This window comes from Dreissena polymorpha, chromosome 13, assembly GCF_020536995.1.
Source record: "Dreissena polymorpha isolate Duluth1 chromosome 13, UMN_Dpol_1.0, whole genome shotgun sequence".
NCBI lineage: Eukaryota > Metazoa > Mollusca > Bivalvia > Myida > Dreissenidae > Dreissena > Dreissena polymorpha.
Genome location: NC_068367.1, coordinates 73091465 through 73109343, shown reverse-complemented (window position 1 = coordinate 73109343; position 17879 = coordinate 73091465). Strand labels below are relative to the sequence as shown.

The 17879-nt window shown below is 36.6% G+C and overlaps 1 protein-coding gene across 1 annotated transcript; it reads left to right on the top strand.

The window, feature by feature from the left end:
• The first annotated feature begins 4678 nt into the window (after positions 1-4678).
• Positions 4679-16588, top strand: LOC127856345 (cis-2,3-dihydrobiphenyl-2,3-diol dehydrogenase-like). The gene is made up of 7 exons (XM_052392488.1): positions 4679-4946; positions 8564-8643; positions 9758-9847; positions 11017-11118; positions 11606-11720; positions 12106-12284; positions 15044-16588. Exons 1-7 carry the CDS (start codon positions 4934-4936, stop codon positions 15200-15202), a joined length of 738 nt encoding a protein of 245 aa, XP_052248448.1. The 5' UTR covers positions 4679-4933; the 3' UTR covers positions 15203-16588.
• The last annotated feature ends 1291 nt before the right edge of the window (positions 16589-17879 follow it).

The following is a 17879-nucleotide window of genomic DNA, read 5'->3' as shown; positions in this document are numbered from 1 at the left end:
GAGTCAGCGTTATTACCACAATACCACGTAGTAAGTCAGTGTGGCTACAACATTATCATGTAGTGAGTCAGCGTGGCTACGACAATACCACGTAGTAAGTCAGTGTGGCTACAACATTATCATGTAGTGAGTCAGCTTGGCTACGACAATACCACGTAGTGAGTCAGTGTGGCTACGACCATAACCACGTAGTGAGTCAGCGGTGCTACAATACCACGTGGTGAGTCAACGTTGGTACGACAATACAACGTAGTGAGTCGGAGTGGCAACAACAGTACCACATAGTGAGTCAGCATGGATTCAACAATACCACGTAGTGAGTCAGCGTGGCGACGACAATACCACGTAGTGTGTCAGAGTGGCTACGACAATACCACACAGTGAGTCAGCTTGGCAACGACAATTTCACGTAGTGAGTCAGCGTGGCTATGACAATACCACGTAGTGAGTCAGTGTGGCTACGAAAATACCACACAGTGAGTCAGCGTTGCTGCGACAATACCACACAGTGAGTCAGCGTGGCTACGACAATAACACACAGTGAGTCGGTGTGGCTACGACAATAACACACAGTGAGTCAGCGTTGCTGCGACAATACCACACAGTGAGTCAGCGTGGCTACGACAATACCACACACTAAGTAAGCGTGGCAACGACAAAACAACGTTGTTAGTCAGGCAACCTAGGAGAAGACCACCATACGATGTAGCACCCCAAGGAGAAGACCACCATACGATGTCGCAAACGAAGGAGAAGACCACCATACGATGTCGCACCCCAAGGAGAAGACCAGAATACGATGTAGCAACCCAGGGAGAAGACCACCATACGATGTCGCACCCCAAGGAGAAGACCAGCATACGATGTAGCACCCCAAATAGAAGACCAGAATACGATGTCGCACACCTAGGAAAAAAACAGAATACGATGTCGTACCCCAAGGAGAAGACCACCATACGATGTCGCACACCTAGGAGAAGACCACTATACGATGTCGCACCCCAAGGAGAAGACCAGCATACGATGTAGCACACCTAGGAGATGACCAGCATACGATGTAGCACACCAAGGAGAAGATCACCATACGATGTAGCACCCCAATGAGAAGACCACCATACGATGTAGCACACCTTGGAGAAGACCACCATACGATGTAGCACACCAAGGAGAAGACCACCATACGATGTAGCACACCTAGGAGAAGACCACCATACGATGTAGCACACCAAGGAGAAGACCACCATACGGTGTAGCACACCTAGGAGAAGACCAGCATACGATGTAGCACACCTAGGAGAAGACCACCATACGATGTAACACACCTAGGAGAAGACCACCATACGATGTAGCACCCCAAGGAGAAGACCAGCATATGATTTCGCACCCCAGTTAGAAACCAGCATACGATGTAGCACCCCAAGGAGAAGACCAGCATACGATGTCGCACACCTAGGAGAAGACCACCATACGATGTCGCACCCCAAGGAGAAGACCAGCATACGATGTAGCACCCCCAAGGAGAAGACCAGCATACGATGTCGCACACCTAGGAGAAGACCAGCATACGATGTCGCACCCCAAGGAGAAGACCACCATACGATGTAGCACCCCAAGGAGAAGACCAGCATACGATGTCGCACACCAAGGTGAAGACCACCATACGATGTCGCACCCCAAGAAGAAGACCAGCAAACAATGTAGCACCCGAAGGAGAAGACCTGCATACGATGTCGCACACCTAGGAGAAGACCACCATACGATGTCGCACACCAAAAAGAAGACCACCATACGATGTCGCACACCAAGGAGAATACCAGCATACGATGTCGCACACCTAGGAGAAGACCACCATACGATGTCGCACACCAAGTAGAGACCACGATACGATGTTGCACAACAAGAAGAAACCACAATGCGATGTCGCACAACAAGTAGACGACCGCCATATGATGTCCCACACCAAGTAGAGACCACCATACTATGTCGCACCCCAAGTAGAAGACCATCATACGATGTCGCACCCCAAAGAAAAGACCACATATATACGATGTCGCACAACAAGAAAAGACCACAATGCGATGTCGCACAACAAGTTGACGACCGCCATATGATGTCCCACACCAAGTAGACGACCACCATACGATGTCGCATATCAACTACTTAACATCTTACCATTGCGGTTTCAGAGAATAGGATTGTTAATGTTGTTTACAATATAAGTCTATGTAAACCACTTGAGAGTTTAAGAGTGGTCAGTTTTGACCACATAGGGTATGTTTGAAATAACTTAGAGAACCAAAAGATGATACCTCCAAATATTAAACCTCTCATCTTTATGGTATTAGAGAATATTTTTGAAGTTTTATTTATAAAATCTATTTTAATCTCATGATACTTAAATATGCAACGGACCGGAACGATTTAAACAACTTTGAAAAAGTCACATTAGGATAATTCCTTTAAAGTTTCGTAAAAAAAGCCCCGCGGTTCAATAGGAGAAGCTTTTTAGACTGACGGACGCCGGACATGATCACGGTTCCCTAAATACTCACTATGACCACTATGTTCTCAAATGAGCTTTAATTCCCCGTTCGCGGAATAGATCTTTGTTTTGCAAATAAATCGTATAGCGAGAAATAAACTTTATATTAATTCATAGAAATATATTCTTATCGAGGTTGACATCGAAAACCTGGTTAAAATCGGGTTTGAATCGATAAAATTATATATATATAATATAAATAATATTATATATATGAAATAAAATCATGCATTACAACGAAGTTATTTTATCATTTTTTAATACTGCCTGAATGTATGACACTTTTGCGGGGCCGGGAAATCGTAGTTGTAGTAGTAAAATGTATATTGATGCGCACTGACAATAACTGACTTTTAATGATACATTACAATTAAAATATTCATTGAAGCAAGCGACAATTGAATAATTGTCAGATATTTTGACAATAAATAGATGATATTTGTTGGATTTGGTGGATTATCGATTTTAATTCACGAGAAATCATAGAAAATATATTTTTTCTATTATCACGAGTGAATTAAAATCGATATTCAACCGAATCCAACAAATTTTCTTTTTATTGTATGCCTTTTTTTTAACGTTTATATACATTATTAAAGAGTTTAACTAAATTTCGCTGGGATAATGACGTCATTTCGTAAAAAATGACGTCATTTCACAGTAAACAGTGAAAATTATCGATAATTTTTACTGTAAATTTTCACTGTTTGAAACAGTGGAATTATCAGTTTTAATTCACTGATATATCTCTATAAACCACCGGAAAGCATAAAATAAAATATCGTTCGTAGATAGATTTTTCAAATAATCTTTGTGCTTTTCTTAATCTTTTTACCAACATAAAACATATTAATGTGTAATGGCTGCAATACGATTGCTCACTTAAAGATTGCCTCTCGTAAGGAAAAATAACACAAAATGCATTGTCAAAATTCACTAGGTAATTAATCTGGACATTGAGCACGTTTATTAACACTTTAAGTATAACGAAATCGTGCAATTTTTATCTGTGTCTGTCAGCACGACGTTGACTGCATTGTTTGAGACCCAGAGTTTTTCCCAGCACAACCACCTAAATAATCTTGACTATTAAAAGTTGTTGGGAAATAATGATAGTAACTGTTTTACTTTTAGTTAATGAGCGATTTAAGCGATCCAAATTTCCGTCACATAACTATTACGGATGCCAGAATATGGAAAATAACAGCATAACGCGAGCCTAGATTTCGCCGCCTACACTTAATTAAAAAAAAAAAATTTCAACATTTCTTCATTAGGTGATTTCAACAGTGCATTAAACCAACATAGGCCTAATTTCAATTAAACAGCCAATATACACATAGTCAACAGAAGACAGGCGAGACGTTTCACCCATTGCACTTGTGATGTTTATGACTTTTGTTGATTCGCTGATCAGGATTTAGTTGAGAGAAAGAAAAAATTCTCCGGGCAAAACAGACCAATTGTATTTCGCTTGCGTCAAAATGCAGTTATCTGCGTCTTTTGAAAATCCTGCTATATATAATAGTCTAGCCCATTACCTATCACTGATAATTAAGAAAGAAGATCGACTAACCCTTTCTCGAAAAATGTGTTCAAGTATGGAAATGTGTGCTATACATAGAATATCGGGTCATAGAGAATAATAGGTTGTTGACGTGGATGGAAAATGGTTATCTGGCAAGTCGGAGGATGTTCGGCTCACCCGATAAGATCCTCCGACGAGCCAGATAACCAATCTCCATCCACGTCACCAACCTATTATTCTATTTATCCTGTCACATTTACAACATTCGTTGAAATTTTTCTAAAAATATATAGTTTTCCAGTATTTTGTGTTTAAATATTTAATATGGGAAAAAGCACGCCGCAGCAAAAACATTGTGACGTCACGTCATGCAAAACGCTTAGGCTAGCTTCCGTCTTGTTAAACAACACAGAAATCGAGTCAATCGTTATTAATTCAATACACAAAGACGAAATTATGCTGTTAAAATAATAACTTTTAAACTAACAGTACTTTACACGTATGTTGTATTTTTTTGAAAACGAGTATATTTTATAAATAGAAAATAGTACAGGTGTGCGCATGCGCGGACAGCAACTGACGGATATTCGAGGTCACGTGGTCATCAAGCCTACCGGTAGTATCTTTTGGGATATAAGGTTACCTGGTTATCGGGCTGATTTAAAGACATGTGACAGGATAAAATAAATAAACCATCGCCGTAGAGTCCAGTTTCTGTGTGCTTAAAAAGGATATCGGGTCGAAATGTAGAACAGTAAATAAATTAACACTTAAGAGTCCTAGTTTAAATCTATATAATAAAGTACGTCAGTGCAGATACAGAAAAACACTACGTACAGCACACCAATCAGTTGGATCTTAGCATGGCACTTTCGGGTAAGATATAAATATATGTATATAGTCAATGCTTATGTTAATTCTTCTTGAATGCTTTAAGCTCCGCTGTTAAGATTTAGATTTTTTATTTTTGCAAAAAAAAAACGTATGCTAATCCAGAGTGAGCGTTTCGGTCTGATCCAGGTGAACATCCATTAAAATGTTGTAAAAGATTTCCGCCAGTAGGCCCTGTTGAATATAAGAATAAAACAAACCATATACATTTACATGTACCATGTGATAACTGTACTCATGTAAGGTTTATGTTTAAAGCATTCTTTAAAAATGTGTTTTTATTCGATTAATAGCAAAAAACATTCCATACCGACTTTTTTTTATTAATCCCAAAGTGAGTGCTTTATACATGTACATACGTGACATTTGTCATATAGGCGAGGAGTCGTGTTCGAGTTCGCTATAAATAGCTCTGAATTAATTAAACCTCAAAGACAATTTTGACGAATAACGATTTGAGAAGACTTGTAGATTTGAGACTATTAATGCTGAAGATGCGTTTGAAATTAAGAAAAGGCAATGAATAAATTTGCAGACAGATGGATGGATATTTAACGATCATATTCCTCACAGTTTTACCTGACAAACAAACAACCATTTAAGCGTTAAAAACATGGCTTTTACATCTTTTAAACTACCCGAGAAGATAACAAGAAAGTGGTCGTCGCAAAGGCATGCATTAATTTTGTAATTAAATTGTTTTTCGTAAGCTTAATAAAACGATAGGGTCAATCACTTTTTGGTCTTACCGCACGTCTATTATAGACATTCACAGTTTGTTTTACATTATTTAATCAAACTTCTTTAGCGCGGTAACGACTTGACACCTTTATGGTATGTTTAATCCGATTATCAATGATTGCGCGAGCAAAATGTGTGACACCGCACGCGCTGTGCTGACTAGGTATTGTAATTTTCACGCCTCCGGCATCTTGAGAATTTGGACCGTCCGGTGTACTCAATGTATTTTACGTTGAAAATGACCAAATTCATGGAGATATCCGTTCGGTTTCCGGTTTTTAGAGAGTTCGGTTTATTCAAAAAAAAAATAAACAAAGAAATAGATGGAGAAAATACGGGACTAGCCCGACCGTTCGGAATCGGGAGAGTTCCGGTATTCAGAGAGTCCGGTATTGGCAGAGTCTACGGTACCTGTAAAAATAATAATTCACTATTCGTCTCAACATCCTTGAGTCTTGTTTACTAAATTGGTTTGGAGTGCTGGGTCCACACATTATGCAGGCTCAGGCACAGAAGGACCCCGTTAAAGTGGCCGTCTAACAGATAAAGCGTCGTATCGACGCGAAACGATATTTTGGGAAACTACGAGGATTGCTTATATAGCTAAAAAAATACATTCGCTGAAAACATAAGTGTGGGTGGTCGAGTGGTCTAGACGGGTGGCTTTTTACTCCAGGAATCCAGCGGTTAGTGGTTCGAGCCCTGTTGAGGGTTACTTTTTTCCTTTTTTTAAAATTGTATTCTTGTTGTTTTACTAGAGATTTTTAGTTCAAATGTTTAAATTTATCAATATAAAGCATTTAATGCAGGCGGGAGGGCGGAACAAGCTTGTCCGGGCCATAACTTTGTCGTTCATTGTGAGATTTTAAAATCAATTGGCACATTTGTTCACCATCATTAGACGGTGTGTCGCGCGAAAGAATTACATCGATATCTCCAAGGTCAAGGTCACACTTTGAGTTCAAAGGTCAAAATGGCCATAAATGAGCTTGTCCGGGCCATAACTATGTCATTCATTGTGAGATTTTAAAATCATTTGGCACATTTGTTTACCATCATTGGACGGTGCGTCGCACGAAAGAAATACGTCAATATCTCCAAGGTCAAGGTAGCCACGACTAAAAATAGATTTATTTTTAAACAAAGGGGGTTCATTATAAACAATCATTTATGTTTGATTTGTCTCTCTTTATCAGACTTTTTTTTCAAATTGAAAACCTGGTTTTGTGACAATTTTGTCCCTTGTTTTCACATATTTTAACATACGTTTGCACAGTTGAATCAGTCTATATAGAAACAACATTACCTGGTATTCTGAATATCAATCCGATATAAACTCATCAATATTAACTTGTTCGGGCCCGATTGCGTTCGTGTACAAATGATGTATTACCTGTTATTCATACTTGTAAGCAGTCTATGCTAGTAGTATAGATATCAATGATATATGTGTATCATTGAACGTGGATATGAAACTCTAAATTTGTGTGGTGAAACTTTTATTTGACCTAGGATATATTATATAAAATCTATATATTTATTGTAATTAAGTTTTATTTTCCTTTTGCTGTAATGACAAAAATTGAAATGACATATGCCTTTAAAATGTTTTTTTTTGTTAATCGAGGGAGACGACAACACTTGTTTGCTTATATTTTTTTTATTTAACTGGTTACACATTATTTACTGTTATGAATGCATATATAATGCATTTATGTATAAATATTTAACAAATGAGTAATGTTTTAGTAATATTTATGTTCGCTTGAGTGAAATCTTTTAATTGAATTGAATTTTTAATAAATTGTTCATTTTAATTATAAAAAACTGGGTGAAAACAATATGATGGTTGGTAATTTGGAATGTATGCGACTCTTTAATTATACGGTTATGTTTTCGTAAACTTTTATTTTGGGTTCGTAATACCATGGCAATAGGAAATATGCGAACAAAGAACAAAAAACCACAATTCAGAATTACTGTGACCCGGTATCTTAAGAAAAGAATGTATAGCACCTCAAGAAAAAGAATCGAACCCGGGCCCTTCTGAACGCTAAGCGGTCACCAAATCCATCAATTCACAGCGATAAAAAGTGAGAGTCTTGTAAAGGGCTTGGTCAAATATGGAGATGCATTTAGTATAATCAATGGATGCCTTTTGTTTTTCGACCAATTGGACGACATGTTGGAAAGAACTTGGGAGTAAATATTCTATTATGCTTTTATTTCTGTTATTCTATCCGTTATAAAAAATCGCTCTCAGAATATATTGCCCATCACAAACAAAAGCCGTCAAAAGTATTTATAGCGACTACAGGTACTTATCGCCCCTTTGGTGCAAAAAGGTACCGTGTGACATAACAATTAAATACAACATGGTTCCTTTTTTCACCAATGGGGGTTATATTGACCATAAATAAATAGGTACCCGGGTACATCTTATGTAAGGGTCAGGCAGCGTAGCTCATTCTCCACTACCTCTAATCAAGTAGCTAGGGTGCTTGTCAGGTACTCTAATAAATATGTGCACATTGACTTAAAAACCTATCTTATTTAAGGAAAGTGTGAGTATATTAACTGATCGCTGTGACATGACTGAAAGACCTTTGAATGTGACGAAAATTAGAATTAAAACAATAATAATCAATAATGACCGGTTGTTCATTGCAAGGTTTGGCACTTGAATAGTAACACACACTTGAGTCTCGCTCTCGGAAAAGGGGGCTTAATGCGTGGTTTTAATTGTTGCCCCAGATTAGCAGGTGCTGACTGCACAGACTAATCAGGGACGACACTTTACGCACATGCCTTAAGCCCCGTTTGCCAAGAACGCGGCTAAATTCTGAGCTGGCTTCTTACAGGACGTACAGCATTCGTGGCGGGTGGAAGCGGCACAGTAGGGTCAGGTATCGTGCGCAGCTTCCTGCAACAAGGGGCCAAGGTAAGCCTGCAGTCAGCTTCCTGTGACAAAGGACCAAGGTAAGCATTCAGTCAGCTTCCTGCAATAAGGACCAAGGTTTTCTTCAATCAGCTTCCCGCAACAAGGCGCCTAGGTATGTCTTCAGTCAATCGCGCTTTCTTAGGCAAGAGATAATAATTTTTTTTTGTATTTTACCAAAACGATGTTGCTGAGTGGAGTTTTGGTTGGGAATGATTGTCTGTTAAATGCTGGAGGAACGTATTGCATATAAAAGAATATGGATCACATAACTATAAACCAACTTTTTATCCATGGTTCCGCTCGTCTACGCCAAAGAAAATCAGTATGGTCCTTGTCTCGTGATCTTTGTCGCCGAGAGTAGTTTCGCTCTCTAAGCCTCTCTCAATAGGCACCATGGTTTGTCCATGAGTTTGCCAAGCAGTTCTGGGACAGGCCACACATGCTAGTGGCCATGGACAACAAGGGCTGTGCTGAAGTTTTTCCCTTGAAACTTGCACACATTATACGTGACTATTCAGAATCAAATATGTGCATCAGATCGGAAATGTTTGGAAGCTTTTGAGAAATCCATGTCCCATACTGATGGGCCAACTGATCAGGGTAATGATACGAGAAAACCAGTTGTAATCGTGTGAAGTGAAATCAAATAAATTGAGCAATATTGAATATAAGTCGGCAAACAATATTTGTGTATATAACATGTGGTCGTATGCAAAGTTTTAAGATCGATATTACCCTGTAAATGGTGCATTATAATCTCTCGCTTAAGTTCAGCGAGTAGATCTATAGCGTTTCAGATTAAAGCAAACACCCGGTACATTCTCGTTGAGATGAAGGTCTACATGTCAAATTAATTTATTTTATAGTGTCAATAAACACATATCTTGACATGCAATTATTATTCTTACCCAAATGTTTATGTTTGTGTGAACCCCTTTGAGAAATATTTCAAATGAAATCATGCTGCATTTCAAACATACAAAGCTTGCATGATCGTTTCATTCTGTGTCCGTCATCATGTTGATTTAACCTTCTGATCCATGATGTATATTTCGCTGACACGGTGACACCGTTCCTTCTTACACAATGACGTCATTTCCGCGATTTCTTGCAGGTGGCCGTCAGCTCACGGGTCCTTGCAAATCTGAATGATCTAAAAGCGAAAATCGAACCTAAGCTGCAAAAGAATCTCATTCTAATTGAGGTACGATATTCTCTTTCCAATGATCGTTGTGTGCCACAAACAAGTTACACAAACATAGTGACCAATTGGAAAGTATCGGTTACATAAATTCTAAATCAATGTATTTGATTACATTTTGTAAATATCAACTATAGGCTGCATTTGTGGCTCAATCTTTATGAAACTTGGTGAGAACATTTGCGCAATGTATTTCTCGACTAAGTTCGAAAAAGGCTCAGTTAGAGTAAACAACAAGTTCATCGGGACATCGGGCCATTGTATGGATTCATTAGGTCAATAAATCAGGCATTTTCGTTGTATTTTAAATTTCTATTATAATCCGATATAAGACATTCGAATTAACTTTTGAGAGCATTCAATTTCGTGGTTGATCTGACCCACGAACATTATTGTCCAACGAATATTATTATTTTCACTGTATTTGACTGCATTCGTTTGATAAGATGTCCATTACAAGCAAATTCATTTCATAGATGGTTCATAGATGGGGGAATTTGATTGATGGAGGGTATTTGATTGATGGGATGTATTTGATTGATGGAGGGTATTTGGTTAATGGTGGGTATTCGATTGATGGGGGGTATTTGATTTATGTGGGGTATTTGATTGATAGAGGGTATTTGATTGATGGAGGGTATTTGATTGATGGAGGGTATTTGGTTAATGGTGGGTATTTGATTGATGGGTGGGGGGGGTATTTGATTTATGTGGGGTATTTGATTGATATAGGGTACTTGATTGATGGAGGGTATTTGGTTGATGGTTGGTATTTGATTAATGGAGGGTATTTGATTGATGGTAGGTATTTGATTGATGGGAGTATTTGATATTTGATTGATAGGGGTATTTGATTGTTGGGGGTAGTTGATTGATGGTGGGTATTTGATTGTTGGGGGTATTTGATTGATATGGGGTATTTGATTGATGTGAGGTATTTGATTGATGGAGGGTATTTGATTGATGTGAGGTATTTGATTGATGTGAGGTATTGATTGATGTGAGGTATTTGATTGATGTGAGGTTTTTGATTGCTATGGGGTATTTGATTGATGTGAGGTATTTGATTGATGGAGAGTATTTGATTGATGTGAGGTATTTGAATGATGGAGGGTATTTGATTGATGGAGGGTATTTGGATAGTGGGGCTTTCAGAGTTCATTTTATTTCAGGCAAATGCTGCCACAGAGGCAGGGGCACACAAGATTCTCCAGCAGTTGGAGGGACAGGGCGGGGTGCATCACGTGGTCTCCTCATTTGGGGCCTGGTGGGAAGTGAGTGGCATTGTTTGTCTACATATACACGACCTTGTTGTTTGACATTAAAAAAAAGACCTTGCTATGGGAAAACTGGGTTTAATGTATGTGCGTAAAGTGTCATCAGGGACCACACTTTCTGCCTAAACTAGATTTTCGAAAATGAGAGACTTTCTTTAAACGAAAAATACCATAACAGCTGAAAATTTCGTCCCTAATTATCCTGTACGGACTGCTCAGGCTTATCTTTGATGACACTTTACTCACATGAATTAAGCCCCGTTTTAACAGCACTTGTCATATTTCCTTTTTCTTTTGTCATGAACTGAAGCGTTAATACCAATTTACGTTTATGGTCGGCACAAACAAATAGGGTAAGGGGTAAGTCCGTTTAGTGGAAACACAAATTTAAGATATTCTCGCAACTGCACCATTGTGATTTCAATTATTCCTTATGCGAATACACTCTTGTAAGGTTCACACGCTTTTCTGAACTGTTTAATAGGAGGGTCCTCTTACTAGTAGGACGGTGGCTGAGTTCGATGCACACATTGACGAGCGTGCAAAGTCGCATTTCATCGTCGCCAAGACCTTCCTACCAGTGCTTGCTAAGCATGAAGGTACGAGGGCAAAGAAAGATCTTATTAAAAGTTAAAGTTATTACTGAATTTAGTCTCGAAAATGGTTGCTCCCCATGTCCTTGCTAATCCAATCCTGACCCCGATAAAAGAACTTCGTTAAAAATGAGCTTATCTAATGTTCAAATACTGGCTCCTATGATGGAACTTAATTAAGCATTGAGCTTACAGGTATGTTCATATCCTGACTCCAATAAAGGAACTTCATGATGAATTGAGCTAGTATTCCAATCCCGAACCTAATTCAAGCTACATGTATTCTCGGTAATATTGTTTTTGAATCTATAGGGATGGATTGGACTTGACACAATTTACTTAAACGTTAAACAGTGATGAGACTTTAATTTTTCTATCTATTTCCTTGCAGGCTCTTCCTATATGTTCATTACGGGCATGTTTGGGGAGAGCTGTTCCATGGCCGATGCGTCCATGCTGGCGATAGCGGGTGCATGTGTTTATGGGATTGCGCAGGCTGCACTGGCTGAGTTCCAGGGCTCGAAAGTCACTATAAATGAGATGCGTATTGGCCTCATGGTACAGCCTAAGGTAATTATAGGATGGGCTCTCAAAATATTGAACTGATGCAGAAATGCGTTCCAAATGGCATCTTACCAATCAGAATACATAAACTAGCATTTGCATTATGTAAATAATTATGGTTTGGGTATAAAATTAATTGTATAATGCAATTGTAATCGTATGTTTAGTTAATTGAGGCCTACATACAGGTGGTAGTACATTGAGGAATGCAGTTTGTTCAGGCAGACAAAACTTGTTTGCTACCGCTGACCTGACCGAGTTCACTTTTTAAGAGTTTTAGCTTATTTTTGCTACTTGATCATTCTAATTTAATGAATTTGTATATCCTTATTCAGTGAGAAATGACTTATATATAGTAAAAAAATAAGAATGTTTTTAAATGTTTGACAGACTTACCGATCATGTTTTTGATTTTTTTTTGCAAAGGACCAATCTACATTAACCCCTTGCCCTTGCCGTATTAGAGATTTTTAAGTTATATATTATACAAGTCTTTATAAATAATAAGATGAATGGAGAGTGCTATGTTTCCACTCAAGGGAGGGGGGGGGGCTATTTTAATAAACGTTGTACAAGACCTCTATAGGATTTATCATACCAAATACCAAAGCTCTGGGAATTGTGTTTACAGAGAATATGACCAGAAGGCAATGTTATACTCAAACCCAGTTCAACCCTGAATCTAGCAGTTATCATGTGTGCTTAAAAACAGCAAACAGTATGTATCCCATCATTAGCTTTAGTTTGCGATAACGAATCATGATGATTCTTGGGATATAGGGGACATGACTTTGGATTGTTTTTCGGGCATGTCAAGTAAAGGTGAAGACCACTGTTACTGAAGTAGAAAAGGGCGTAGTCTCATACTCAATAACTTGAGAGTGGATGGATGCATTGCAATGAAAGTCTGTGCATGGATTGATTACAAGCATACAACGCTTTGGAATGCATTTGGCTATAGTAAGATCAAGGTCATGTACTAAAATATAAATAGGATTTCTTTTAAATAAGTCAAGTTATATTAAAGAAACTTAAGCTGAGGTAATGCACTGAAATTTTGTGAATAGGCTGTTTTTAAGCAAGGGAGTCCATTTGGGCCAAGTCATTTTCAGGTTAAGGTAATTGTTAGTAACAATAGAAATGGTAGCTTTCAAAACATGGCTTGGTTTCCATATGGGATCAGGTGGGTTAAAAATCAAGGTCACTGTTTCAGATAATAAATCGAATTGTTGCCTCTTTATTACTTTTGAGTTATGTGGTTATTTTAAAATTGTGTATGTTGGTAGCTTACATGCACATCTAGCTTGGGATAGCATGTGTAACCCTTTATCTTACTGGACCATTTTAAGTTCAAGGTCACTGTCTCTTAAAAATGAAATAAATCCATTAACTTGAGTTTTGACGTAAGTGTAATGGTGAAAATTTGTGTGCATGTTCTCACCCACATGCAGACTTAGCTTGAGATTGCACCATTATGCAAATTAATATCTTAAACATGAAAACCTTGTGTTGTGGTGTCAACAAGTTTTTGTAATATTATAGACACACATATTTTAATGAATGTTTATAAAATCGAGATATGTTAAGTAACCATTAAATGAGCCCTTTTTAAAAGATTAAAATTAAAAAAAATTCTGATAATACATTAGGCTTCTTTAAATATACAAAGTTGTTCTCCTTTTTCACTGACCATTTAAAGTGACACTCTTTTGTGATTTTAACAGACCATTTCACATTTTAGCTGACCATTTGAAAAGACAGTATTTCTTGTTTAAGCTGACCATTTATAGAAACTGTCATTGAAGTTGACAATTTAAAATTACAGTCTTTCTTGTTTAAGCGGACCATTGATAGTGATTTTATATTTTATATTTTAGCAGACCATTTAAAGAGACCGTCAATCGCGATTCGCGAAAAAAGAAAAGTTCTAAAATACCGTTTTTATGCCCCCGAAGGAAGGCATATAGTGATGGGACCGTCCGTCTGTCTGTCCTTCTGTCCTTCCTTGACAATTTGCGTTTAGGTTTCACGTTTAGGTTTAGAAAAATGCTCATAACTTCTATGTCCCTTCACATAGCAACTTGATATTTGGCATGCATTATCAAGGTCATCCTTCCAGGTCAAAGGTAAAAAAAAACATGCATCAAAGCGACGCAGAAGGAGGGCATTGTGTTTCTGACAAACACATTTCTTGTTTGTTTTTTTTTACTATTATTAGTTTATATTGATTACAATATCACGACTGGCATATTACATTACTTGAACAAAAGTTCATATTTTTAGTATATTCGGTAATAAACTTTAATAGGTGACATAACGATATACACGCTATAAATAACGCAAGTAGATTGACCATTTTATAGATAAAATATATACAATTCACTACGCATGCACAAGGTGCATTCCTGGGTTTACCACGTGACGATGATGATCAATCTACTTGCGTTATTTATAGCTAAATGGTTATTACCTGGTACCTGTACCCAGTAAAATATATTACCGAATAAACTGAAAATATAAAAACTTAACAACTTTTTTTAAGTAATGTAATATACCAGTCGTGATATATTTTAATCAATATAAACTTATAATTGTATTTTTTTAGAACTTCTTTTTTCGTCATTCGCGTTTGACGGTCCCTTTAAAGTGATAATCTTTCTTATTAGAAAAGACAGTCTTTAAGGTAACAGTCGTTTTTCGTTTAGTGGACCATTTCAAGTGGCAGTTTTGTTTTAAGAGACCAAAGACAGTTTTTCTTGTTTTAGCTGACCAAAGACGTCCCAGCACCACAAGTAGGCCATGATTCTGTCGGCGATCTGGTAATTTCACTGGCACAGTCTCGTACTCCCGGCGTGGTAAAGATTATAAGTCGTGATGACCTGAAATCAAGGCTTGGTAAGAATGCTGCAAAGTATGGGTTTTAGAACCTTACGACGTGGAACCGGAAGTAATCCATCTAGAAAAACCGCCTCACATGCTCATATTAAACCATGTCGCCAGTATGCACCAAACGATGATGGTCAATCAACTATTTTAGTTCTTACATATGTTTTTTATCAATTAGTTTTTTCCTTGTCATTTCTTAAACCTTCTATGTAAACCTTATAAGAAATATAAACATGTGTACAAAATATAAAACAAACAAAATGACGGAACAATTTATGTTGTGATGGAAGTTATTACTGCTTTCCTGAGGACTTGTCTTCATGCTTACATGTACTAGTCATAGCACGGGATATGGACATGTACTAGTCATAGCACGTGATATGGACATGTACTAATCATAGCACATGACACTCTTATACTCAAAAATGTTTGTATTAGCATATCTGCTAAAGTCGCTTTTATAGACTTTTTAGTAAAAATATTTTTTTTAAATACAGTTAAATACTTTAATTAACTGCAATTGTTGTATACATGGTTACCAGACTGAAACAACATCAATATAGAATATTAAAACTTGTGTGCTTATTATTAATATTTAGCAGCAAATGGTTACAACGTGATGGAAATGTTAATTGCAAATAATTGTGTCAGTTATATAAAAGTATTTAGAAAAAAAAAAGTTTCATGTATCAATATAAACTAGTTAACCCCCAAAAATGTTTTGTTATATTATACCTTACACTCAGACTACACTCAGACTAGAGTCTTGTTATATTATACCTTACACTCAGACTAGAGTCTTGTTATATTATACCTTACACTCAGACTAGAGTCTTGTTAAGTATACCTTACACTCAGACTAGATTTACTTTGGGCAGTTAACCTACACATATTGTGATTTTCTATTAAAAGCATGTGCAAGATTTTTTAATGACAGGTTACAATATATTGCTGAGATTGTTATAGTTACACTAACACAATTTTACTTTCACATTTTGGCAAGCATAATATAAAAATAACTCGCAAAACTATTTTACTCGCAATTTGCGAGTGCCAAATTAGAGCCCTAAGTTGTCCTAGCATGCTTGAACATACGAGCTTAGCCTTCAATTTGACATTTTGGAAATCTTACTCCTTTATATCAATACCAGAAGAAGATCATCAAGATCAATTGAACAAAGTGCCTTGTCTATGCAATTGGTATTGCTATCAATGTTTTGTATGTATGACATAGTTTTGGTCTATTTGCATCAAGCTACATGCACATACGATCTAGTTAATACATAGATGATTTGCAGATACATTATTAGCAATAAAAGCTTAAGAATTTGTCACACAAGTAATTAATGTACGTTGAATAAATTGCAATAACATTACCTACCTAAATGTTTTGATTGTTTTGTAATAAAGATATCAAATTGGTAGATATTTTGTCCTCATATTTTACTGTTATAATATTTCATATATAAAGAAATGTTTATGTTTCACAGATACAAGAAATATAAATGTTTTCGAAGATATAAGAAATATCATAAAAACCAAAAACAAGAAACAGACACACCTTTTTTACTGCATATTATCAAATTTATTTATCAGAATAAACGTGTTTTTCTCATATAAAACACCGTCGTACACAACTGTTTCAGAGCTTGTCACAGTATTGAGGAAAAAAAACACATAAGCATGACGTGAAAAGTCACACTAAGAAGAAATCTGTGAGAATCATTGAATGGAAATTATAAGTTTAAGAAAAGTGTATAGTTTCAGCCATTTAACACAAATACAATTTGCACAAATTCATAACATATGAAACTATGCATAAAATTGAGTTTTTGTCATTTAAAAGTTTAGTAGGTACATGTATTTGTCTTAAATATGCTGCAATTGAGAAAATAATCACCACTTCGGAATGGTCGATTACCATACATTTCTTTTCACTGATTCATATGTTTTTAACTATTACGCAAATATTATGTCAAATAGCAAACACCATATCTAAAACTCAGAATTGTCAGAATATAAAAATTGAAATAAAACAACATTTTAAATTGTAAACAGGTATAATTTGTAACCGGGCAAATAAACTTAATTTAAGAAATATTTTAATTGTTTTTAAATGTGAAATCATGATAACAAAAGTCAACACACTTTTTCAAAACATATATATACTGCATGAGGCAACAGTGAATAAATAGATAAAATTTCACGCAGCCATAACAACAAACTTTATAACAAATATCTTATGTTCCACTTATACATACATGTATGCATGAAAAAACATTGCACCATGGCTAAAAAATGAACACATGCACACTTTAATAAATAAATAAAGATAATTCAATACAAACCGAGAAAGATATTATAAGCATGCCAATGTTCTAATTAATTTCAAGCTACAGTTTTTTGTATTGTTGAAAAATGTAATTGTAAGAAGTAACTAACAAAAAAAGTAATAATTGGAGTAGATTTAGAATAATTATAACAAGAGCACCGCATAACGGGTGCCACGCTCGGCTGCGAAAGCTTGTCAGATTATTTTTTTAGAGGTCACAGTGACCTTGACTATTGACCTTGTGACCCAAAAATGGGAGTGGCGTGTAGAACTCATCAAGGTGCATCTACATATGACAGTTGTATGTGGAAGGACTTTGATTTTAGAGCCATTGTTAAAAACCTTTACAAACCTTGACACGGACGGCGGACACGACGAGCTGG